General features: G+C 45.1%; 1 protein-coding gene across 1 annotated transcript in view; it reads left to right on the forward strand.

The window, feature by feature from the left end:
* The first annotated feature begins 667 nt into the window (after positions 1 to 667).
* CACNA1B (calcium voltage-gated channel subunit alpha1 B) overlaps positions 668 to 26,262 on the forward strand; it is a 297,443-nt gene continuing 271,848 nt past the window's right edge. Inside the window, 3 exon segments of the mRNA XM_055720862.1 lie at positions 668 to 998; positions 3,162 to 3,267; positions 9,739 to 9,878. Coding sequence (XP_055576837.1) covers positions 739 to 998; positions 3,162 to 3,267; positions 9,739 to 9,878 — 506 coding nt within the window. The 5' untranslated portion in view covers positions 668 to 738.

A 26,262-nucleotide genomic window follows, 5' to 3' on the forward strand; every position in this document is an offset into this window, starting at 1 on the left:
GCAGGGGGCGGGGGTCGATCCCTCCTTCCCCGCGGGGAGTGGCCGCGGCTCGGCTGTATTTATCGGGGTGGGCGGCGGCGGCCGGGCCGGCTCCATCCCTGCCTGCCATCCCTTCATCCCTGTCTTCCTCCATCCCTGCCTGCCGTCCCTGCCTCCCTGCATCCCTGCCCGCCTCCCGGTGCCGGTGACTGGAGCGGGCGGAGCCGCGGCGGCCGATTGGCTCCGGGCATCACATGCGGCGGGGCCGTGCCGAGCCGGGCTGGGCTGGGCCGGGCCGGGTTGGGCTGGGCTGGGCACGGCGGAGCGCTCCCGCGGCGGGCACGGCAGCAGCGCAGCCCCTTCCCAGCCCAGCGCTCCGCCGGCTTCCGCGGAAGGGAGCGCGGCCGCCTGCCCCCCGCCGCCAGCCCCCCCGCCGCCCCGGCCATGAGGTCGGGCCGGAGAGACGGCACCGGTGCGGGGAGGTGAGCGGAGCCCCGGCGCCTGCCTCCCACCCCCGGGCAGCCACAGCGGCGGGGAAGCAGAGGGGGTGGAGGAAGGGAAAGGGATTATTTTTCTCTCTTTTTTTTTTTTTTTTTTTTTTTTTTTTTTTTTGTAAATCAATTTATATATTTTGCCGCGATCAATCCCGATCCCGCAACTGAAGCCCCCGGAGGGAGAAGTGCTGCGCGCTGTGATGCGTCTTCCTCTCGCCTCGGCTGCCAGTTTGGATTGTAGCGCCCGGCTCCGTGCACTGAGAGGATGGCTCGGTTTGGGGATGATCTGCCAACCCGCTATGGAGGTGGAGGGCCGGCCGGGGCTGGAAGAGGGAGCAGCCGGCAAGGTGGCCCCCAAGCCGGCCAAAGGATGTATAAACAGTCGATGGCTCAGAGGGCCAGGACTATGGCTCTCTACAACCCCATCCCTGTCAAACAGAACTGCTTCACAGTCAACAGATCCCTCTTCATCTTCAGTGAAGATAATGTTATACGGAAATACGCCAAGAGAATAACAGAATGGCCATATCCTTTCAGGGAGGGTGTGTGGGCATGGTGGGGAAGGTGGGGAGGGAGACCAGGGGAAAGAGACACCCCCCTCTCGGCAGCTGAGGATGAGTGTCTGGTGCTAATGTAGACGTGCATGTGTGAGCCAGTGTGTGTAACGGGTGTGTGTGACAGGGATCCGTGTGTCCGACATAATGTATGGCCGTGTAGCTGGGTATCACAGGAAATTGCTTCTGTGGGAACGCAGAGCGTGCTTTCGACTATGCCAGGGGTGTGTGTAAGACATACGTGCATGTTGGTGTGTGCTTAGGTATGAGAGATACAGTTGCATAGATCTACATTTCCTACAATTGAAGCCAAATGTGAAGGGTTCTGTGAGATTCAGGATAATGTATCCTGATTCTTATTTCCATCTTAGAGCCTTTCAACTCTTCTTTCTCACTCTGAATAAAAGAAGGAACATGGGATAAAAATGGTGACACCTTGGCATTAAAGCTGCATTGATAGTAGGGACATTGATAGCCAAGATATCTTATGAATCCCATTAATACAATCATTGCAGCTAGGTTTTTAGTGGATCACCTTCTGAATCCTGAATTAAAATCAACACGAATCTTGTCACTTTGGTTAGGTGTATAGCCAAAGCTTAGGCTGTACTAAAAAAAAAAAAAAATAAAAAAGAAAAGCTTTGTGGCAGAGAGAGGTAGTAAGTGGAGAGAGGGATCATCTGCTGTGTTGTGAAAGGGGCAGATGCTTTCTGTCTCAGAACCAGCTCCCAGGCCAAGTGAGCTGCAGAGATCTTCCTCAGAAGGGGGCTTTGCTTGTAATGATGCACACAGTGGGGTTGTAAGCCATGGGAGAAGGGAAACAGCCTATTTGAGGTTACCAGGGAGTAGATATAGTGTGTGTGTGCGCGTGTGTGCATACAGGAGTGCATTACACTGGCGATCTCAAGGGAGCTGGTTGTTTTCTTTTCATTTGATATCACACACCTATTAATCCTCAGCTACCAGCAGCCAGGCCTCCTCTCAGCCTCCTAGCAACACTTTCAATTGCCACAGAGGCCAGCTCCAGTTCAGGCTTCCCCAGTTTTCACTTCCTGAGGGGCTAACAGGAAAAAAACCCACACCAGTAGAGTGAATGCACTTCCCTTCCCCCTGAACACACCCGCACATATTGATTTTTCTGTCCGTATTATAACATCGCAGAGATTGCTGTAGCTCCTTATCCGTTGCTCCTTCCCTGCATTCAAGTCGGGATAAACAGGCCCCAAAGCTCCGGTGGCAGGCAGAGCATCGCCCTTCCTGCAAGGGTAGGCGCAGTCTCTCCCTCTCCTCCTGCCCCTCGGGCGGCCGGCCTGCGTCTGTCTGCCGAGGTGTGGGGGGACCCACAGCGCTGCGGAGCCGCGGGCCGGGCCGGCAGCGCGCCCCACGCCGGAGCCGCGCCGGGCGGGCGGGGCAGGGCGCTGTCCGCGGTGCTGAGCGCGGCTGCCCGCGGAGCTGCCCACGGTGCTGAGCGGAGCCGTCCTTGGTGCTGGGTGCAGCTGTCCGTGGTGCTGAGCGGAGCCCCGGCGTCCCGCCGCCGCCCGCGCTCCGCCCGGGGAGAGCCGGGGCTCGTCACAGCTCCGCGCTGGAGGCGACGGCGAGGGGCAGGGGGCTGCCTGGCGCCGGGTTCACCGTCCCTGGGGTCCCTTCCCCGGGGTCCCTTCCTCGCACATCCCCACATCGCGCCGGCGGTTATTCTCTGTAGACACTCTAAATTGAACTTTTCTAGCCCATCGCTTATTTTCACTATGCACTCCAGTTAAACGGCAGGGAATTTCTGAAGAATAATTCAGCAGATGGCATTCAACTGTATAATCTATTTTGGGGCAGTTTAGCTTATTGGTGTCATTTAAAAATTATTAATAGCTTTTTGTTTCCTTTGGACCATTTGCTTTCTTGCTCCCAAATTTCCTGAGCAGCTTAGGTTCTAAGTCACTAACTTTCTCAAAGAAGAGAGCCATTTTCCTATTTCCAAAGTCATTGCAGAAAGAACTGAGGAAGACAAGGAAACTAAATGTCTTCAAAAAAGACGAGAGATCTTAGAACGCTCAACTAATGTAACTGTTTAGGTAGAAATGGGAATTGAATGAGTTTCTCCTTGTGTTGTCTAGTGTATTCTTTAACTTCTGGTCCCCACTCCATTTGAATACATGATTTTAGCTACAATCATAGCCAATTGTATTGTGCTGGCTCTGGAACAACATTTGCCAGATGGAGACAAGACACCTATGTCAGAGAGATTGGTGAGTTGTATTCACTTATTCACTTTTTTTTTTTTTTTTTTTTTTTTTTTCTGGGCTAATACAAAAGCAGTAAGTTACCTAAAGCTGCAAGTGCTTGTATCTGTTTTAAATATCCACATGTAAACAAACAGGCATTGACCTGACAATCAGAAAAGATAAGTCAGTGACAACAAGTATAACTCTGACCTCCCAATGCCATCTTCACAAGAATGCTTCATCACTCTAACCAGCCCTGCCCCGTTGCAGAAGAGCTGAATCTTACATTATGATTAGAAGAGCAGCAAACTCAGATTGTCTATAAACCAAGACAGGAAGGGACTGCCAAATGCTCAGAATTATCTGTAGAATCAAATGAACTTCTGTGATATTTTCCCAGGAAGTGGTAGAACAGAGTAACCTTTTAGGTTTGTATGTCTTACAGCTATCTTCCTGATACAGCATTTATCAAGGACCCTACAAAGCAAACTTTAGGTTTAGATGATTACACTTCCCTTTCAAAAAAAAGAAACCAACTTACAGAAGAAAATAATTTACCTGCAGGGTTTATGTTAATGAGCCAAATTAGCTTATTTCAAAAGAAAATACAAGAATAGCTTCAAAATCATTCATCCATTTATCATCACTGTAGGAAAGATAGGTAGTATTACTTTTACTTTTTTTCCCACTGTTAATGATCTGGAATGTCTTTCATGCCTAAATGCATTAATCCTGATGCATGTTCAAAGGGTAAATAAAAATGGATCCATATGTGTTTTACATGTAGATATCAAATTACGCAAGCAAAGATAATATTAGGCTTGCTGCCAAAAGCTAGAGCCTCTGAATGCTGGTTGCTGCAGTTTCCAGGGTTGGTCCATACCAGTGGGCAACTCTCACAATCTTATTCTTCAGAAACAGGAAAAAGTGTGTAAGTGATAGATCTAGAAAGAGCTTCAGAGTCAGCTAGTTGATACTGCCCACCTACATTGTGTTTGCTTAGCCTCTGAATTATTTCTACTTAAGAAGAGATAAGGAAAAAATCAGAGAACACGCATGTATGTTGATCTTTCTGCCATTAACACATCTTCGTATGTTTTGGGGTTCGCTAGTAAAGCAAACCTGGGCTTGTGAGAAAAGCACAGATTTAGACCCAGGGCAGTGATTGAGAGCTGGGAAATGCCTTCCATAGTTATATGGACTAGTGAAGGAGAAAAGTAGTTTTGTGGATGTTCTGGTTTGGTAACCCTTTGGTGATATGTTCTTTTAAGCAGCAGTGGGTATGGTTAGCACATTGTTTCTGTGTTCCTCTATGTCACTAGATACGTAAGGGGATCCTAGATTGTTTTTTATTGGTCCTTTCCCCCCTTTTATTAATTTCATTTTACAACACACACACCTTCAGTTCCTGCCCAAATCGTTCCAGAGGGTGGCACTGGCATTACCACCCAAGAGTGTAAGACAACTGTATGAATTCAGTGCACAGTCTCCAGCTTGCTGGCTCTGCCTTGGTGATGAAGGAAGAATTAACCCCTGAGTTTTGTCCCAAACACTGCTGTGCAGCATTGTCTTTGATCCAGACATTCTGGAGCCATTTTCACTACACCACATTTTCAACTCTGAAGGTTTATCATACCCTTTATCAAATCCTCTGAAGGGGTTTATCATAGAATAACACGTATGCTGGACAGATTAAGCATTGTGAGTAAGAAAACCTGTCTTCTGGTTTTCAAAGTAAAACTTCTTTAGAATGCTCCTGCTGCTTCCATAAACCGTAAGTTTCACTGAGAATGTTACAAATCCTTGCCAAACCAGAGTGGGCAAACGTTCCCATACATTTACAGGTTTGTTGAGCCAAATTGTAAGTCCATGCACAACAGCAGGTGCTTTATTGCTGTCTTTGGCAGGAATGGAATGGGGCTTTTTTTGGTTAATGATAGATGGATATACCTTTCCTTCTCCTGGGTTCATTAAAATCTCCAAATTGGAGTGAGGGCTCATGACTGAAGAGCTAATCATATCTTAAGGTATGAGATGTACATCACAAGCCATTTGTGACTGGGAGGTGTAGGCAGAGTTGCTGAAGGAAAATCAAAGCTTCCCGGATACTTTGTGCCACATATACAAAGACAAAAAAATCTCAAGATTGTCTTTTTTTTAAATCTGAGGAAAAGAGGGAGGACTTGATACAAACATTTTCATTATTTTTCTCTTTTAATCAAAATTTTCGTCTATGAATCTTTCAAGAGATCCAAGGTATTAACCTGCAGTGCAGTCTCACTTGGCTGTTTTCTGTGCTCATGTTACTTGCCAAGCAGGGTTAATTAAACACATGGGAAGAGCAAGTGATGTCTCAGTATATGCAATATTTCAAGAATTGGAGTGGCTGAGTTATGAGTAATCTTTCTTTGTCCATTTTCTGTATGTAGTTTGTAGAATGGAAAAGCATCACTCGGCTCTAGGATGGAAAGTCTGATCAAAACCAGGGCTCTGAAAAAACACCGTCTGGTGGTCAAAGCATTTAGTGGTGAACTGGAGCATGGACTTCAAGTCCTTACTCTTCAGACAAGAGAAATAAGCTCATTCTTCCAGTAGCAGCAGAATGGCCTACCCCCTAAGGGCTTGCCTGCTCTGAGCTGTGAGCCTCGCATGCTTTGGCTGCTGGAAGTGTTTATTTCACATCAGTAATTATCCACTGGAACAGAGATGCTACAGACTTGCTACTGTCCATCTCAGCTGAAAGCCTTAGCCAATAGGTTGTAGAGTCGGTCCCTCTCTCTATCCGAATAAATATTGCGCTGTTTGTATACAATGAAGTGATGGCAGCTGAAAAGATGCTGAGGGAGTTGTGCTGAGTAGCCCAGAGCCTGCTGGTGAGAGATCCAAATGCGGGAATGTGAGCTTCACATCTATGCCCTGAGTGGCCTTGCAGGTGGATGTCTTGTTCATGATGCTCTTGGCTCTCCAGGCTGAGGCATGCTCATTCTCCCTGTCTCCTTCCTAATTTCTCATTTTTTCATGAGGCACTTCAGTAGACCATAGATTTGTCCCAGCCTGATGGAGGCGATATCAGAACTTGCAGGATGGGAAATTTATTTTCTGCCCCGTTCTGCGGCACACCCTGTTTGAAGACACCAGTGGGTCTGTAGGATGTTCATTTGCATGCCAGGGCTCCGAGTGTTTGGCTTCCCTGGGTGTTTTTGATGTGAGGGCAGACTATAACTTTTCTCAGACATTCAGCATGACAGCTCTTGCACTTTACTAATGGATTTAATTTTTTATCCTATCCACAGCCGCTTCGTGCAGTCATATGCGAACTGTTCATATTAACCTTTGCATGAACAAAGCCCTACACACCCAAACCGATCAAGGCTGTCACATCCAAAGGCCAAGGAAAGACACTAGGACATGGACTAGGAATAGTAATGACTTTCCAGACTCAGAAGTTGTTTCTGATCTGAAACATATTGATTAAATGTGTGTTTGGCCCAGCCTCAAGCTTCGCTGTGTCCACAGCAAACAACCTGCTAGCACAGCTCTGGCTGCTACCCAGAATCTCCACCCTCCTTTCAGGCATGCACAGCGATACTCTTCATCACCTGCTTTCCCACTCCTGAACCCAAGCAGCAACACAGCCTCCTGTCTGAAGGGGCTGCAGGACACCCTGGCAGCAGGGTTTCTGAGCTGACAGCAGTGTCACTTCAGTGCTGCGCAGGGCATCACACCTGTGTCCTTGCCCTCCAGCTCCTTCCCTTGCACAGAGTCAAGTGAACCCTTTTTTTTCAGCAGCAGACCCCACTACCTAATGGGGCATACATTTTATTTTTCAGCCTGTTGTTACTGCTTTGATTCTTAGGCTAAATTAGTGTCAGTTTAGATAAGCTTTAGTAAAGACCCTCTTTCTATCCCCTCTTATTTCCCCAGCTACTAACTGCCAACCTTAGAGATGGGAGTTTTCCTTTGACCCACTTCCTTAGAGCTCTGTGTAGTCCTAGCTTTGGGAATAGCATATTCTATCAAACCCTTGAGTACCTGAAGCCTGGCTTTTTAAAGCTGGGAGCTGTAATCACAAGGCACCTGACCTAGATTGAGCATACGACTGGTAGCAGAGTAGATACAAGGCTTCCAGGAAGTGAGGGAGTTAGTGAGGGGGAGTGTATGTGGGTAAAGGTGTGTTTTTTTTCTGGTGTGTGTTAGAAGAGCTGTTTTTAGAAGCATGCTAGTAGCTGTGGGATGGAAACATAGGCTGGGCTAGGAGACCTTTGTTTGCAAAGACTTGGTGTACTTGTTGAACTAGGAGGTGTGGGGTTGGAGAGCATGCAGTCTAGGCTGTCAGAGTGCTCCTGTGTGCAGAAAGGAAAGCAGAGGAGCAGTAAGGTAACTTTTCCTGAAATCACAGCTGATGATTTCTGACCTCTCTTCTTCTTCTTCCCCATTTTCTGTGCTGGGTTGGAGTCCCAGGATGCCTCTAGACCTTCCTGTGGAGAAACTTCTGGAAGAAGACTCTTATTGTAGGGTTTTTGTTGAAGGTCACGAAAACAACCATGGCCTTGCTTTGTTCCTGTTTCTCTGCGGGTAAATAGTACTGACATGGGCAGCTGAGTTTCTCAGTCTGTCAGCAGCAGCTTCTGTGTCCTCTGAGCAGTGTCAGGAAAGCTCTGTGGAGGAGCAGAGGGCTTGGAGGTGCTGCTGTTTGTGGAAACACTTCTTTGGCTGGAGGAGAAGCTAGTTATGGGTTTGGTTTTCTGTCGTTCTGCCCTCCCCCGTTTCAGCCGAAGGCCTGTAGTGTGAGGTCAGCAGCTGCCCACTCTGTGCTGCTGTCTGGTCAGGCGGTGTTTGTGTGGGTGATCTGCAGGTGACCGGTCATCTCGCTTGGCTGTAGGGGAACGGGGGGTGAAGTTGCTGGGCCTGTGAGTTTAGGAATGGTGGAGAGGAGTAGAGACAGGGTGAGAGATGAAGTATATGGAGCAGGTGGGGTCACTGAGGTGTGTAGGGATGCAGGGTGCTGCTTTGTAGGGAACAAAACTTTAATTCAGGTAATGATGAAAAAGCTTGTCCTGAAGTAGCACTTTGCAACAACTTGGAGATACCTTCAGTGATTAAAGTTTTGTGGCTGACTTGCTGAGGATGCACTAAGTGTGTAAGCCCCTTTGGGAAGGGCATGCTATTATATGGGCCTCCTAGGTGTGCAAATCCTGGCTTTCTCTTGCAAGTACTATGCCTAAAGCATGGCTCTGTGTGCCAGTGCTGGGTCAGAGTTGAGCAAGAGTTGTCATGCTTGTAAAAAAATTCTTGTATCAAAACTGCTTTCTTTGTTCTGTGGCCACAAGACTTGACATTCATGTTCTTTTTGTATAAAAGAAAGAAAATTACCTTTTTTCATCAGTAGAATTAAAAGTGTAAACAGCTGTGCATCAAACGGCAGCTCAGCTCTTTGGCTGTGATGGTCAGAAATGTCAAAGCCACTGCAACAAAGATTTCTTATCTCTTAATTTGGGGGTTTGCTTCCTTTGGGTAGGGCTGCTTTACTTCCATTGACTTCAGCTGAAAACAGAGATCTAAGGCACATTTGAAAGTTGGTTACAGGTGCCAAATGTAATTAACATGTTCTTGAAATTGATGCCCCTTGCTTTCACCTTTTGCTTTGTTCCTGCCTACGTCTTCCTTCCAAATGTGAGTGCTTCCATTTGGCATTGAAATTCTTATCGATATAGTACAATACTGAGGGATCTGGTGCCATAGATGGAAAAAAAAAAAAAGATTTAGTAAAACTGTGGAGACTAAAAAGCTTGATTTTTGCCTCTAGTGAGTTAGGATGTGAAACTGTGATCCTGTGGTACGCTTTAGTCTGCGCCACGGGGCTGAGCCACAAGCCTTACTGCTTCTGCTGTCAGTGGAAGGGAGTGGGGGTTTCTCCCTGAATCAGATACAATGAAAGGAAAACAAATGAGACTGCAGCTGTGGAAACTGATAAAATGGAGGAGAAAGAGTGAAGGAAGAACCGATGGAATAAATGATAAGTAAATAATTTCCTACCAGTGTTTGCAAACTTGCTGTGCTGGCTGTTATTCCCTAAGATATCCTCCTCTTTAAGTTTCCTGCATGAATTGTAAAGCACATTTTTTTTTTCTTCCATGTCAATAGCTACAGAAATATGTGATCTCAAGTTTAAATATACCCTTAGAGCAAAACTCAGTATTAAAATTCCCTCCAGAATACTGAGTAAATGTAAAAAGTGTAGGGTGAAGTCATCAGAGTAAAGGCAAATGGAATTTCCAATGTGAAAAAACAAATTTACCTTTAGAGAAATAGTAACGAAATTCTCAAATTCTTCCCTGTGCTTAGTTCCAGTAAACTTAAACTTCTGGTTTTGGGTCTGTTCAGAGAGCTGAAAAGGTTGTGAAGTTGGTGCACATAGTTGTTCATATGGTTCTTGCTTTTAGTGCAGAAGCATAGGTATCTCCTTGACACCTCTGATTTTTGTTTTTTTTTCAGGATGACACTGAGCCGTACTTTATTGGAATATTTTGTTTTGAAGCTGGTATAAAGATCATCGCTCTGGGGTTTGTTTTTCATAAAGGCTCTTACCTTCGAAATGGTTGGAACGTGATGGATTTTGTTGTGGTCCTCACAGGGTAAGTGACCTCCTCTTGCTCTAAGTTTAAAGGGGTCTCTTGCTTTCATTTGTGTTGGTTTTTAACTGTGGGTTGGGGTGGGAGTAATTTCTATCTTTAAATAATGACTATTGTGCTGAACGAGTTGCTTTCAAAGCATCGTTTGAACCAACTAAAAGGAGGTTCCGAGGACATTTATTTGTATATGTGCTGGCATGTGTCTTATCCAGATGTGTACTGACATTTCTTGGGACTTTACAGGTTCTAATGGCCAATAGGTACTTGAACCTGATTTCAGTCAATCTATCTCCCGATGTGATAGGGTAACTTTAGAAGTCAACATGGAGTGAGCTAACAAAATTAATGTTTAAGCCATTACAACTCTGAAATCGGTGAAGTTTCTGCAGGAATGAGTTTGGTCAGCTATAAAATAACTTTTCTAAAAATAATTCAAAGAGGGTGCCTGTCTTACAAAGGATGGAGCTAAAAATCTTAACCTGTGCATTTTGTACCATGGTTTAAAATGATGTTGCTGATTTCTTTCGTGGAAATGCTTATGGTATTTCTGTTATACATTGCAACAGCTTCTGTATCTATTGATGTAAATGTAGTGTAACGCAAGTGGATAATGAAAACCTAAACATTAAGCAATGGTTATGATCTACAAAGTGTGCTTTAAAGCTCCGAAATAAATGCTTCAAAGGTCTGAGTAAGGTCCTGATCTTGCAGTCTTCATCTTGGAAGGATTTCAGTTAGTTTTTCCTCAAGAAGACTGCAGTCTGGCTTCTGTTATTAATATGCACTCATTTCACACACCTTCTCTGCTGCTGTGTGTGAGGAACATATATATTCCTTGGTCTGGTTGGTGGAATACAGTAGGATGCTGTTGGGAAAATGCTTAAATACATATACAAATGTATTCATTAGATACATTATGACTATAATTCTATTTGCATTCAGGGTACCATGTGATATAGCAATTCAGAGGCCAAAGGGAATTCTTTATGTATTGAAAGGGAGAAAATAAATATGCAGGGCTTGATTCCCCTGCTGCTGGGGCTGGGTATTTAATCAATAGAAACTTCAGTGGAGCCATAAGAAGAATCAGATTTACATACTTGGAAGCATAGGGGGTACCAGGATGAAAAGAGAATTAGCACAGATGCTACAATTATTCACACCGACGGTATGTTCTGATTCCTATACCCTTTTGTGTGTTTAAAAAAAAATATTAATATATAAAAAAAATAATCAAGGCCCTGATGCTGGAAAGGACTTTGGCATGTGGTTTAATTTATCCTTCAGCAAAGCATTCAAGTACATGTTTGAATTCAGCTGACTCCAGTGGTTCTGTACTTAAAGTTAAGGCTATACATAAAAGCTTTCTTGAATTACAGCCATGTTGTTATTTGTTTAGGCATGTTTTAGATTTGTCTTTTTTTATAAACACAGGCCAAGAATCAAAACATATTAAGAAAAAAAATCGAACCCATAAAGAGCCTAACTGTGACGATGTGAGATGTTCAAAGTTTTGCAACAGTAGCTGAAACATCACATGAGGAATCGCAGCCGAGCGTGCAATGCTATAGTTGTGGCACTGGCGTCTTACTGGTGCTGATTTCATTGTGAGTGCTGCTTGCAGCGCTGTTTGATCTCTGAGCATAATTGCGAAATATCGGCTTGATTAGACAGCTGTAATAAGGAACCCTGTTGCCATCTGCAAACATGCATATTCTTTTGAAGTACAGTCCTGTTAACGTCAAAGCTGCTGGTTTCCAATGGTGATACTAGCTGGGCTGTATTGAAATTGTCTTGTACATGGACTTCCCACCAGGCAGGCAATGCAGGGAAGGCAGGGTGTAAACTGATTGACATTTAAATCCAAGAGTCCTCTCCACTGAGGAAACCCACAGGCCTCTAATCCTGTAATTCAAGGGCTGGATTTAGCAAGATGCTTGAGCTTGTGCCTAATTTTTGGTGTCTGGGGTGGGGTGAGAGAGCTGCTGAAGATAACAGGGTTATTTGTGTGCTTGGTTAGATAGATGCTTTCCTGAATCTGGGGCTGTATTTCCAAACCTAGTGGTGAGATGGAGGGACCTATAGCAGAGAAATCATGTTGAACGAGCTGCAGCTTCACACAGGGGATTGAATTAGTGTTTTCTCTGTAGCCTGTTGTGTTTTCCTCTGGATTTCTTAGATCCTTACTATGTTCTTCGCTCGCTCCTGTGTTGCCATGGGTCTGTGCTGGAAAGCAGGAGCTCCTCTTCCTTGGGTTTCCTTCACTGGCCAAAACCTGTTCCATCTGCCCATGCCCTGCCCTAGCTCAGCTGACGGGGGAAGCCTGAGCAAGGGCCTTTATCGGAGCCAGGCATCACCCTGCAGTTCTGCATTGGGACTATAAAGGCAGGTTGCTGAGGAAGAACATTTACTCCTGACAACCCTGGCTGTCTCTCCAGGGAGGGGATGTGGGGTGGTGACACAAGTGGGACCTTAATTTTTGTTTCTGTGGAAGATAGTCTCATGTTTTGAAGAATGATAAAGCAGGTTCTGTAATTTATTGGAGAATAATAAAAAAGGGACAGTGCTAAACTTGTACTTAATGTGTTCTTATAAATATAGATAGGTAGGAGATCAGTTTTTGAAATCTATTACTACTCTATCAAAAGCTTTCCATTGCCATATGTGCAAGGTTTCTACTTGAAAATGTTACTTCATGTTTCCCAGGCAGTGATCAGCATTCAGTTCCTAAGCTCAGTTTTACATTGATCTTCAATATCACAGAGGGATTTTGATTTCTCTTTTTTCTATGTAAGCATGAAAGATCATGAAAATGCATTTCATGATACCACACGTGGAGTTGTATACCTGCTAATCCTGTTGAGTGCACATTTTTATTAAGGTAAATGGTGAATGTCAGAAGAATCTGATCTCATTTTCAGCTTTTAGCTAAAACCCATAAAAGCAAAGAGCAGCTTTGCTCTCGTTAGCTGTTTCCATAGGAAGAAGGCCAGCCAGTGTCTGGGTGTGTTTTGGAGGAGGCTGTGGGAGAAGGCTCTGCATTTATTCAACTCACCCTTATGTAAATATTACAGTGATCATGCAGTAACCCCTTCCACCTCTTTTTTTCCAACCTCCTAATTTTGCTGCTCAGTGCCTGCAACACTGGTGTTGATGAATATGTATTCATTATTTATTTATTTACATAAAATTATTTATTTACATGCAATAATGGACATTTGGTTTGTCAAAATCGGACAGTAGAACTTGTTAATCAGAAAATAAATCAGAGTTGTATTATATGCAGCCAGGATCAATATCCTAATGAGCTAAACCAGAGTCTACAGATAGTGGCCCAAAATGGTTTGGCTTGCTGTTCCAGAAAACACTCCCTCAGTTTCTTTCCACAGCAATGCTATGGTGCCTTTTTCTCATTTACTTTTAAGGAAGCATGCTGATTTGCTATTAATAAAGGCCTGGGAAAATAATAGGTTGCTGGTCCTCAAAAGTTGGTTTTTTTTTTATCTCTTGATTTTTTTTTTTTTAGTAATTTCTTGTAAACTTCTCCAGTTGTAGATGAATATTGAGGAAAGCTGCCCTGCTGTGGTGTGCCTATTCCTATTGTGGAGAGAGACACATGCGTTTTATAGCTCCTGCTCATTTTATTTTCATATTTTTATGGGATTGCATTTGCTCTAGTGATGACATCAACCTCTAAATCACATAGAAATGCAATTTCTCAGCTGGCCTGGGACTATATGATCTTAATGCGCTTTTCCCTCAGTAAGAGCAAAGGGACTTTTTGCGCTATTGGCGCAACCTTTCTTGGGGTGGAAACCTCAGAAATCCATAGTTGTCTTGGGAATGAAGTCCTCCCTATATCCAGCCCCCTCAGATAGCAGTGGATGGAGCTATGAGCCCAGATTCAGGGCCTCGAGGGTTCAGACTGTTCCTGTTAGAGTTCATGGGATGACTTCTCCTGGTGTCCTGGGCTTTCAATGCAATAGCCTGAAGAACTGCAGTACTGGATTAAACTGCATCATCTCTAACTGTAGCTGGTGTAATAGGGTGGCAGTTAAGGGGAAGAATGGAGAACAAGGCATGGATAAAATGATCCTTCTTTTCCCGATTCCCCAAACTCAGTTGTCTAGGGATTTATGAGAAAAAATATGCATCTGATGGCTTTGAAACTGTATGGTTCAAGCAGACAGTCTTCCTTGGTTGTGTTTTGCAGGCTGTTTATACTTTTGCCTTTACCATATCCTGGGTAATGGGTTTCATGGTTCATTTACATATCACGAGAAAATGTGCTGCTTATCCCCTTTTTCACCACTAGCTTGATGTCCATTGGCACCTTCTATATTTTGTGTAGCAAGATCTGGAGAACAATCATTCCCATTTCTGCATGCTTATGGTTTTATGAATCCCCAGCATTTCCCCAATCAGAGATCTATGCTGCCCAACCTCCCTCGACCTGAAAGCTTTTCTCCACACCACTCACCTGTGCTGTTGCTCTGGTCCTTTCCTAGCTCTATCATATCCCCTTGGAGGCGGTGACTAGAACAGCGTGCAGTGTTTGTCCAACACCAAGAGTTGCTGAAGACTGGTATAAATAAATGAAGCGCTTGGAAGGGTTGTGCTCTGTCCTTTATGGACAGAGTTAATTTTTTTGGCTTTCAATCAGCCTGGATTAAACACTCTCGAAGAGTCCTGGTAGCTTCTTGAGCCAGTTGGATCAGCTGCCTGGATCTCTGGATGGGACTGGCAGAGACAGTGTGTGCCAGGCCTGGAGCTGCCAAATGATGTGCACAAAGTCTCTGTGCTGTTACTGATGTCTCAGGCTGTCGGGAACAAATTAACAAAAGCTAGAATTATCTTGAATGTCTGGATGACTGAGAAATGTGTTCCTAGCTCCTGGTGATGCTAATAATTTGAAGACTAACTCATTTAGTAGCATAATAAAGACCTGTTCATCCTTGATGCTAGCTTTGCTAGTTACCAGGATCATCTTAGTATGTGGGCAGTCCGAGATGCTATTCCTGGTGCAGTGTATGAGGAGCAGCAGCAGCCTTGGTTGCAGTGATGGCTGTCAAAGGGGGAGGCATAAGAACCATCCAGCCTGGTCTGAGTAGCAGGCTGTGAACCTCTGATCTTTCCATTTGAGGTGGACATACACCTTAGACAGGGTGTGGGGTGAGATGCGACCATGAAAGTATGAGAGAAGTAGATGTCCGGTGGAGGGCTGGGATTTTTAAAGCTGTCAAACATACATAGATGTCTATAGTCTTTAGCATTTTTTTCTCCATATGCATGTTCCTGTGAATTTGAAAGCTTTTAGACTAGGATTTCTGAATTATGAGGCCCTATGTGATGGGCTCTTGCACACTCCCCCAAAACACCTCAGTCTTGCCACCTGCAAATAATCATAGAACATGGTAATTTGAAAAACAAAATTAAAATGAAATAAAAGCCCTTGGGTGCCCTGCCAGCATCACTTTGGACACCATGCTCAGTGCTTTGTTTATAACCTTTAGAGCTAGATACCTAGGGAATAAAGGGGCTAGGAGCAGGGAAATGCAGATTTCTCTCTGCTTTTCCAACACGGAACTTCTGGCACTTCTGTGCTAGAAAGGAAAGCTGAGCAGCAACAGGATTTGGGAAAATGGATACTTTAAGAGGGACAAGTTTCATCTTGATTAGTTGTCACAAGGAAAACGAGTAAGCCTCTTTGCATGGTTATACAGTATGGGTGGTGATGGACAAAGGCTGATTGCTATTAGCATTGTGCATGAGTCACGCCAAGAGCAAAGCCTCTATAGATTTTAATGGAGCTGATCCTTGTTTTCAATTTCTTTTATGTTCTAATGACGGATGGATACGTGCTGGCTCAGAAAAGCTAAGGGTACCTTCTGAAATTAAATCAGATAAAATCAGACAAGGCAAAGAGAATTTACCTGCTTTCCTGAATGCAGGGTGTTGACTTGTGATCTGGCTGGTGTAGGGGGGCAGTAATGGAGGAAGGCAAGTAACCAAATTTTTTTTTTTTTTTTTTTGAGGCAGAGAAAACAAGTGGTTGGTAACTGGAAGGGAAGAGAACATGTGAGGTCTCAGTTAGAGGAACTTCCAACTGTTTTTGACTGTTGAATTTTCTGTCCCCTGGCCATCTGGTCTCTTGGGGAGCTGGAGAAGCAGTTTCTTTCAAAGGAGAAGATGTTGAACAGGAAGTAAGGATTTGTGGGCTCTAAACCCACCTTGGCAAACGTCCCTGCTTCCTTTTATGCACTGTTACAGCCAGTTTTGCCCAGTGGGGCAGCAGGTTCTTTGAGACTGGAGCTTGCTTTCCCTCTGGGCTTGTTTAACCAAGCAAAGGGGGTCCCAGGCCATACTGAACCGGTTGGAGTGTTAATAAGGGCTTCTGTCTTTTTGTATTATAGTGGCTTTTGTGCACTGAGTCTGGTGGGAGTGGGCAGAGGCAGGCTGAGTTAAGCGGGTGGGTGTCTAGTTGTGTGGCTGGCTGCTAAATTAGAAGAAGACTTTCCTGAGCAGTGGAGGACTCAGGGCTGTGCTTAGAGGAAGGCTACAGATGGTCATGGACCCTCAGAGGACCCACAGGTGGGGACAGCCCTTCCCAGGCATGCCCCCCTCGCTCCTTTGGGTTTTTTTTTGGGGGGGAGGGGAGAGGCCTCCCTTTTTTTGCACCTCTTTCCTACTCCTGCATGTAGGGTAGACCCTTGAGGCCTGGCTCTGCTCTGGTTGTGGCAAGCCCAGTGTTTCAGGTCAGAGCATTTCTCAAAGGCAAGTAGACTATGAGCTTCATGCACTTCTCTCTTGCTTTGCTTCTCTCTTGCTTGATTAGAAGTGGCTGGAAGGTGCTGAGTACCTGGTGTGTCAGCTGATAAATGGCCGTAGAGCACCACGAGAAGCCAGGAAGCTGAGGCACGGACAAAATGCTTTTTTCCAAAGACAGAGGAAGCAAAAGCATTTCTTCACATTCCCATCTTGTGCCACTTTCCATGTTTTGTGCCTGTTTATGCTGTTTTGAAGCTTTTTGCTCACAGAGAGGAGGGTGCTGGACACCATCAGAGGATGCTTACATCTCCCTGGCCTGCCGGCCCTGAAGTTGGGCAGCTGTAAAGTGAAAGTGGCCACCCCGAGTGAAAGGGAGCTGTGTTTTCTCATCACGGCCAGGCTTTTATCAAAGCTAGGCAGGATCGTTAGTCCAGAGTCCAGACAGTATTTTTAGCATTTTTATAGCTCTTGAAGGGAGGCTGGTGGCAAGGAAATACTGTCCCTCTTGAGGGACCCAGCTGTTCCAGGCAAAGGCAGCTGTGGAGGCTGCAGGTGGGAAGAGGACTCTGGACCCTGCAATCTGCTCCTAATGCCTGCTCCTGCCCCAGCAATCGTGTCATGGGGGCGTCTGCTCGCTATTCTCCACAGGTGGAGAGCATTGCATACCTACCCACTATTATAGCTGGGTATGAATACAAGGAATTCAAAACCAAAGCAACAAGTAAAATTGCAGCTATGAAGTGCTCTAAGATTAATTTACTTAATGCTCCCCAGTTTATAAAAGAGCAACAACCCAACTCCAAACCTCAAAACACCCAAGTGTGGTGTGGAGTGCTGTGTCATGATTAGATGAGCAGGAGCGTGTGGGATTTCTTAGGCTCCTGTTTCTCAAATGTTGCTCCTGCTGCTGTGCCCCATTCCCAAGTGACCAGCTTTTGATGGCAAAGTGTCTGCTCATCTGAGGTGGTAAGGACCTGGCTGTGATTGTTGAAAAGAATGAGGATTTAGAAAATCAGTCTGTTTTTTAACTATAATCTAATCCTGAGTGCCAGAAGCAACTGTGTCACATTTGCACATGCATCCTTAGATCCACACCCCACCCCAAAGGTTTTGGGTGCTTTGGGAGCATTGCCTTCCTCAGGGCTCTCTGAAAACCTCAGGGAAGCTTAGTGGAGGTGGAAAACTGATCTTTGATTTTGTTCTTGCTGAACCACTGCCAATGTGTGTGGGACGTTCTGGCCAGGGCAAGGCTTTGGTGCTGGAAGCTTGAACCAGGTGGATGAGTGGCCCCAGGTCTCTGTAGGTAATCCAAGCTTTAGGCTCAGCACCTCATGTTTGGGTACCTGGAGGTGCTTTTTGACACCAAGGTTAGGCGCTTCGCTTAACTTCAGCCATCTTGGATACCTTCTCTCTGCTGAAGGATCCGACTGAATTGGGATGGAGGGAAAGGATCCCCTAAATGAGTTTACTAATACCAGTGGCTGTGGGATGAATGGGGCAAAGTGAAGATTGCATGAGCTCTTGGCTGCATGGAAGGGCCACTTTTATGCCATGGGGAAGCCTGGCAGCTTAGGCTGAGAAAGAACTCCTGCTTCCTATATGTGGCACATTAAACATGTAGTGTGAGCTAGCGGGTTTGAAAAGTTGCCTGGTCCTCACAAAGGACCACGGCCACCTAAACAGTGCTCTTCAAATACATGTGAGAAATATTTCCTTCCTGGCATGGTCAGCATTAACTAAATCAATGACTGACAATAAATATAAGGCTTTGTCTCCTTCCTCCTCCATTTACCTGTGTGCTGGTGGTCAGGAAAATCACTTTTCATTTGTTTTTGATTAATAAATGAAATCAACTTATTTGCTCAGTGATCTCAGGGTAGAATATTGAGGAAGCAGGTGAGGTTTTTTTCCTGTGGAAATTCTTCTGCCAGTGCTGGAGAGCATGTCTTGGTTTCAAGTGCTGGCTACAGGGCTGGGTGTGTATGTGTAGGTGGTTCTTGTGATCAGCTGTAGACTTTTAAAAGCATCCCTCTGGAGCAAGAAGTTCAGGTCACTCCTGAGTGAACCCCCAGTTTTTAGCCAATAATGGGTTTAGCTCTTGGCTCAATTCAAGTCAGCTCATGTTGGGCTGTGTGAGATTTAAGGAAAAGATCAGAAGTAGAGGTAGGAGTGATGCTGTGCTTCACTGGGAACAGAAATTGTACTTGGTGCTCTCAAAAGAGAGGGCTGTTCTCAGCATGTGACACCTATACCATAAATCTGTTTGCAGATGCTGTGAAGGTTGTTCCTGATGGACGTTCCTGGGCAGAGGTTAGTGGAGAGTTGACTCCTGCCCTTTACCTCATTAAATGTGTCAAAATTCCCTGCAAGGGCCTGCAAAACAGGAAGTACCCAGTGTCAGACTAAGGGTTTAGGAACATGTTGATGGTCCATGGGGTGATGTAGAGGTAAAGAAATGAAGGACAGAAATGAGTTGCTTGGAGGAGTCTAAGACTTTTTCAGCTGCAAAATATCCCTGTGCTGAAGAGCACTCAAACTGAACTGATAATCAGAAATACTTAGTTGGACAAAGCTTGGTTCTGGTTCAAAGAGGAGATAACTCAAATTTGAGCTCTCAGCTTATTTTCCAGTTAAAAAAAGAAAGAAAGAAAGACTGGAAGATTGAACTTTCTTTTGGCTTAGTTCCCCATCTCAAACATCCTGAACCAGCATCCTTGAATAAAGTTTGAGCATGGGAGGTTAGGACAAAGGCTGTGAAAATGATGAAAGGGTTGGAGAAGCATCCATTTAAGGAGAAATGAAAAGGCTGGGAGAGTTAAAATTAAGAGGAAAGTCTCATAAGAGCGAGATAAAGAAAAAGAGAGAGGAAATCTTGTTTCCCTATCTGTTTTGGCAGGGTTCAAAAAGCATCAGTGAAGAAATTGGAAGTTTAGAACTTCTTTACTAATGGAAATGTAATTAACTCATAGAACTCATCACAAATTGCCTCAGCTGAAATGGTCTGTTTTGGGTCTTAAGACCAAAGGAGCGTAGAAATCATCTACAGATTCACCAGAGAGGAAATGGATTTTTGAAGGAGAATGATTAGGCCCTTTTCCTGGTGCTCCCCGAAATAAGTTAGGTGGAAATGTGAACAGGCTGTTTCATAATTGTCCTTTTCTTTATCTTGTAATTTCTTCTGAATCATGCTGGAGACATGATTCCGGACCAGCAATCCAGTCTGTTACAGCATGACCTGTGAAATACAGCAGGATATGTCAAGGCTAAACGTTGTCTTTTTATACATGAAACAATATCAATGGAAGTAGTGGTATTCCATCACTTAATGTCTGATTCAAAGATCAAATGTCTTTTTGCAAGCTGTGCTACGGCATAGAAAGAAACTTCAATACTCCAGTGCTGTGTTAAGTGTGCCCTCAAAACCTGCAAGCCTAAGCTTCAGGGAAAGATCTGGGTTTGAAAATTGTCACGTTTCATGTGAACCTAAGGTGGTTTCTTATAATGTGGGTGCCACTTTGGTAAAAGTGTTCTGGTTTGGTAGAGGAGTGAGGTCTGGCACCATCATGCCAGGCGCTGCAGGAGTATTACTGTTCTCTCCATGGCAGAACATCACCTTCACCTTGTTCTGGGAGGAGAGGGCTCTCCTTGGCTACAGTCTCCAATCTTTGCAGGATTTGGAGCATGGAAGAAGATTATGGCAGGTGAAGTTACCTTGTCAGAGGCTGTCCCTGTCCTGGATGAGGCTTCAGTCAGACATGTGTGTTTTCAAACACATCCAGCTGCCAGAAATTGAGAATCAAAGCTCTCATGCTGGGTAGGAGTATTAACAAACCTCCCTCCTGATGCCAAAGACAAACCTCTGCTGCTTTTCTGGCCTCCAGCATTGGGTGAAGGGTGGCACCCACAAGCTGGGTAAAGTGGCAGTGAGCTATTTCCGTGCCATGAAGAAATATGCAGTATTGGCTGGTGCATTTGATGGTAGATGGGTGGCACCTCTCTTTGATGGTCATGAGAAGTAAGTCTGGGGAAAAGGCAAGATGAAACCCTCAAGTTTTAGCTTGGTAAAGACATGTACCATTGCATCCTGGCTGCTATGGTGACAGGACAAAGACTGAAGTCCAGCAAATTCCTTAGATGTCTTTTAAATCCCATTCTTTTCAAAGGCTCATAACCATGTGCTCCAAGTGAGTGACGCTGTATCATCCCAAAAACATTTAGCTGATAACATCTATATCCTCATCACTGATCTATGCAGATTTTCTTTACCCTGAGAAAGATGTGTGAAATGAAAAATTTTACCTTTCTTTTGTTCTCTGATGCGAAATCCCAGCCGTGTTTACCTGCTCCCTGGGCAGAAGCACTACAAATTCCTGAAGTTCTGTGATCAAACTTCTCTTCTAGCCTAGACTATGGGTAAATCCTGAGCTTGTTGTGCAGTTCAAATTTATTTTCTATATTAATGAATAAAGTACTTAAATTGGTTATGTACATTGTAAGAGGATTTGGAAATATTAAACATGACCAACAGTTGTGGCAAGGGTAAGACCACTCCATGATCCACTAAGTCTATTATTAAAAGAACACTGTATTTTTCTTTACCTCCCAGGTTACAACATTAAAGCAGGTATAAAATTATGGTAACCCCTGACTTTTGCAAGAGGTGAAAAGGACAAAGGAAGCTTAGCATGATCCAATTTCCTTGCTTTAATTGGGAGGCATGAAAGAACACGAGACTCTAGCAAGCAGATAATGCTGTGTCTGAGACAGATCCAAGAGAATACAGCTTCAGTTCTCTTGCCTAGAAGATTGAGCAATGGAGTGGGATTTTGGGTGTCCTGTTTTTCTCTTCAGTCCATGTCATTGGCTACTAAAGGGTTTTAGGCCACTGTTTTCCTCTTTTGTGTCCACATTTCTACCTCTTTAAAAATGAAGGTAATAACGATACCCAAATTTGTAATGTACTAGTGAAAAAGGCTGCTTGACGGTATTGAAAAGAAGTGAGTTTAAAATGTCTCAAAAGAAGTAAAAATAAGTCTTTAAAAATGTTGAAATCGAGGAGAATTTGAATCAGAAGTAAAATAGATGGTAACAGCATAATCTTCTAGAAATGCAGATGCTCACTCACAGTGAGTGGGAGAATCTTGCATGGAGCTCAGTGTTCGTGTACCACGGGGAATGTGTTAAAACGATGGCGTGCCACACAGGGGAAATTACAAATGTGGGTGTCTGTCAGATTTTAACCTGAGGAAAGATTGGACCTTTGGGGGAGGTGACATGCTTTGAGTCAAAATGTCCAGAAGTATTGTCACTGATTTGCTAGAGAATAAAAAAAAGGAGTGGCTCTACTTTTGCTGGAGCAGAAGTGACTGAACAGAGAAAGAGAAATGTCATCCATGGTAAAGTCAGTCTTTAGGATAATGTCCTGGCTTTAAACTGCTTGAACCATAAGTAGATATTGAAAAGATGGGGATGACGTACAGATACAGGGAATGGATAAAAGGGAGAAGTTGAAGTCCTTGCCTGGTGCCTTCTCCTTTCCACAGGAGAAGGATAGAGGCTGTAATGGTTTACTGCAGCACAAGCCTCACCAGGAAAGCAGCACTGCTGAAGCAGTGGACTATAACCACTTGCCAGGTTCACCTGTTTGGGTTTCAGAGGCCTGATGTGAGAAATGAGCCACTGCCTGCTTGGCATGAAGGAGCGCAAAGAACAAGAACAGGCAGGGACATGTATTTTATTTTCCTTCTTTTTGAAACCTGGAAGACCTCCAGCTCATCAAATAGTATTTCTGCTTCTGATCCCTCTAGGGCTGTCCTCTGGTCTTGCTTGTGTGGGAAGGATGAGAAAACCTTTCCCTGTAATTACAAACCTCTGGTTTCTAGCAGTGGTGGGATCAATGCCACGTGGGGTGGAACGTGGGGAAATTAGTGTCCCTTTTCCCCAGGTCACTGTAGCACCTCCCTGCCCATTAGCAGGAATGGAATAACCCCCTGCATCTTTGGAAACCTTTGTTCCTAGGGAGGAAGGCTGGGGTGAGGCTTAATTTCTGTCTAATAGCCTGTTAAAATCTTCACGTCGTTTCTTTGAGAATGCCATTAAAAATCAATTACATTAATGGGGCCCAGTTGGAGATGTTCTGAAATATGGATAGGATCAAGAAAAGTGACTTTGCAAAACAGGGCCCTTGGTGCTGCAGACATTTGCTCTGCTTGCTCTTCCCAGTCACATGTATGGACCAAACCTGATCCTTGTTTTCATGAGCTCTGCAGAGCTGACCTAGCTCTTTAGGAGCAAGTGGTCAAAGTCATGCACTATGGTGCAAACCCATTGCCAGTGGGGTTAGGAGGGAGTATTTCTCTTGCCCTGATATAGGCGATGCCCCAACAATACAGTTGGGCTGGTTGCCTAAAATTACTCCAGCATCACTGCCAGGTCTAGGAGCTCCTGACCTTGGTCATCCAACTCAGAGTACAGGCAGGTACCTGACATCTTAGGGATGTCTGGTACTCCATGCTGCTGATGTTGCAGGGGGTCCGTGAGCTTATTGTGTCATTGTGTGACAAATGGTCCATGTTCTTACTCTGATCCCAAAGAGAAGGACTATCCAGCAGCTGGACATCAGGCTGGGTGAATGGAGATCAGTGTCACTGCATGGTGACCAGCACAGGCTGTGTCACTTTGTCCCATCTGGGAAATAACAGTACTGCCCAAGTGTGTAGGGGTGTTGTGAGGATGAACGTGTTGGAGAATCTTTAATAATTGCATCCTCTAGTAAGGGAGGCTGCGTGGCTTTCTGAAATGGCCAGCTGAGTAATGCTGTCTCCATCCTGCCTGCACTGAACAATGTCTTCATCTCTAATTCCTAGTTTGCAATTCACCATCCTCTCAAATCTCATTTTATGCACAACTGTGAGCTACTATTTTTCACGTGGAAAACGTGAAACATCGGTTACATGTCTATTCCTCCTTTGGAAAAGCCTGGCCAGTGGATATTTTTGTTTAAAAACTGAAAGCAACTTCTAAGAGCTCCGAGTGGTTTGTGAACATGCTTTTTCAGACATTGGGAGATGGTATTTCCCCAGCCTGCTGCTCCAGAGGTATGAGAGAACTGAAACAGCCTTCTGCCTGTAGCTAGGTTGTCACAATAACTGTCATGCAGTTTGTGAAAGAGGATCCTGACCCATGGAAAGAAGGCTGCAGTGGAGCGAGGCTCAATGTCCTTGCAGGAGTGGTACAGGCACTGTGTATGGCAGGGGAAGGTGACCCATGTGTGCAGCTTGTTGTGAGGCTGATCAGGACCTTGTACAGTGGGGAGACTGAGAGAACATCCACTGCAGCTTCCATGGGGGGTGATTTAATGGGTGCTGGGGATGTGCTAGAGGGGGAAGAGCGCCATGTGCCTATCAGTCTGGCTCGTTTCTGGCCATGGTGGCACTGCTTTGGTCCTGCCACTGGTGTAGGAACTGTGACTGAAGTTGGGGTGGCAGTGAATATGCTGGGGAAAGCTCTTTACCTGGGGCCTGGCATCACTGGGATGGATGGATTGAGGTGAGGCTAGGAAGGAGTCTGAGGTACCACAGTGACTTGGGATGAAGAAGGCACAGGAGAGGGACAAAGCATCCTCACCAGGACAGAGGCAAGGCCTTGGTATACAGCCCAGCTGGGCACTTTCCATCATGCTTGGAGCCTCCTGGCTCTTTCTGCAGGAATGTTTGTAGGAAGGGAAGAAATCTGTGAAATCCAGCTGCCTCGTGCCAGTGTTTCCAAATGGTGCGTGGGCAGCTCAGCTGCAGGCAAGTGGTCTGAAGGACTCAGCCATGAGGCAGAGTCCCATGGTGTTTGCAGCCAAGTGTCAGGCAGTGTATGGGTGTCTGTGTGAGGTGCAGAGAAAGCCTACAAATCTTGAGTACTACCTCTTATCCGCAAGCAATTCCTGGCTGTTACTGCCTGCTCATCTTCATCAGGAACCATGGGTCATACTTATGTCTGCTTTCCTCCTTAGGAATGAGGGACTTGAGGAAAAGCAGAACGACCAATAAGACCTTTAAAACCCTGACAGAAGTGGGGTGAGGACCCACATAGTTGCTCTGTGTGCCTGGATTGAAGGACATACAAGGTGCAACTAACAAGAGCTAGCTGTTGCCTTAGCTAAAGCATTGACGTAGGGTGACAGGTAGAAAACTGCTGATCTGGTACCCTTCACCAGAGCTGCATCCTGTGCAAGGGCTTCAGCCAGTGTGTTATCACCCTTAATATCTCAGGGCTGAAATCTAAGATGGCATGTGAGCTCCTCAGGCTCCTTCCCCTCCCTTGGCACCGCTGTCTACCACCTTGTGCAGCCTGCAAATCAGCTGGGGCTCGCTGTGCGTTAGATGCTGCAGACCCTGGGAAGGTGACTTGATGGAAATGATTGCTGAAACGTTCAGGCTTGGCTTTGCAACTTGAGGCTGGGTAACTGTGGCGTGCCTTTCATAAGACACGATCGGGTGCTGCTGAGGCTCGGGCGTTAGGTAGCTGGCTCCTGCAGCGTGTGGCGCTGAGCTGCAGTCTGTGCCGGATGCAGATCCTCTTCCCTTGTGCTTTGATGAAAGCAAATTCAGCAGCACAAAACCCACCTCCTGCCACTTCCCACCTCATCCGGCCCCAAGTCTGGTTTGTGTGTCTGTGCGAGGCGGATTGCTACATCCATGAGCTTAATACGAGTGTAACCTTGTAGTAGAGAGATGGAAAGGTCGTTGCTTGAGACTAGCCCCAGCCAGACTAACAGTGCAGCTTTCTTGGAAACGAGCTGTGTTTCAGGCAAATATCCGGGAGCTGAGGATTTTTTTAGCTTGTCTCTTGCTGTTCATTTTCTCCCTGGCACTGGGGCTGCAATTCCAGGAACCCTGGCTATACTTAAGAGTGCCTCTCAAACATGGATAAAAGTAATTAAACCTCTCAGCTTTCTCTTTTTTAGACTTAGTGTAGTTCTTCAAATGTAGATTTAAGATGGGGACAAAATGTACAAGCTGAGATCTGACATCCTGTTCCAGCATCGAGCAGGTGAATGAAAGGATGAAGAGACTATTCAGAGGGCTCCAGTGCTGCTCCTGTAGCACTGAGAGATGGTTGCTTGCTGCCAGGTGCAGCCTTTCTTACTGTTCCCCTCTTCTCCCCCCATAATTAAGCAGTTAAATTTAGCTGTCTGATAGGTATGGAAATGTATGTGGCACAACTACTTTGGCTGTGCAAATAACTGTTATTTCAGCTTGCTTATAGCTCTGCAAAATCAGGGAAATTGTTCCATGCCATGCACAAGCACTGAAAGAACTGAGTTTCAGATGAAAAGCAGATTAAAAAGACAAGACAACTGGGTGAAATGAGGAGTAACGTTTTTGTCTGATCTTGATTTAAGGAATTTTTTTGAGCTTTTAATGTTCTCAATAACTTCAGTTTTATCTGGGAAATTAAAATGTAACATCGTTTCAAGCAGAAAAGACCAAACTCTAAAGGTTTCCATTTAACAATGTTGACATATGAAATGTTCTCCATGTTCTCTTCCTTCAAGGAAACATTTTGGCAAACTCGGCTTGAGTTACTCAAGTGTTGTTGTTGACCTAAATTTAGCAGGGGGCGGCAG

Source organism: Falco cherrug, chromosome 9 (genome assembly GCF_023634085.1).
Source record: "Falco cherrug isolate bFalChe1 chromosome 9, bFalChe1.pri, whole genome shotgun sequence".
In the NCBI taxonomy this organism is placed as follows: domain Eukaryota; kingdom Metazoa; phylum Chordata; class Aves; order Falconiformes; family Falconidae; genus Falco; species Falco cherrug.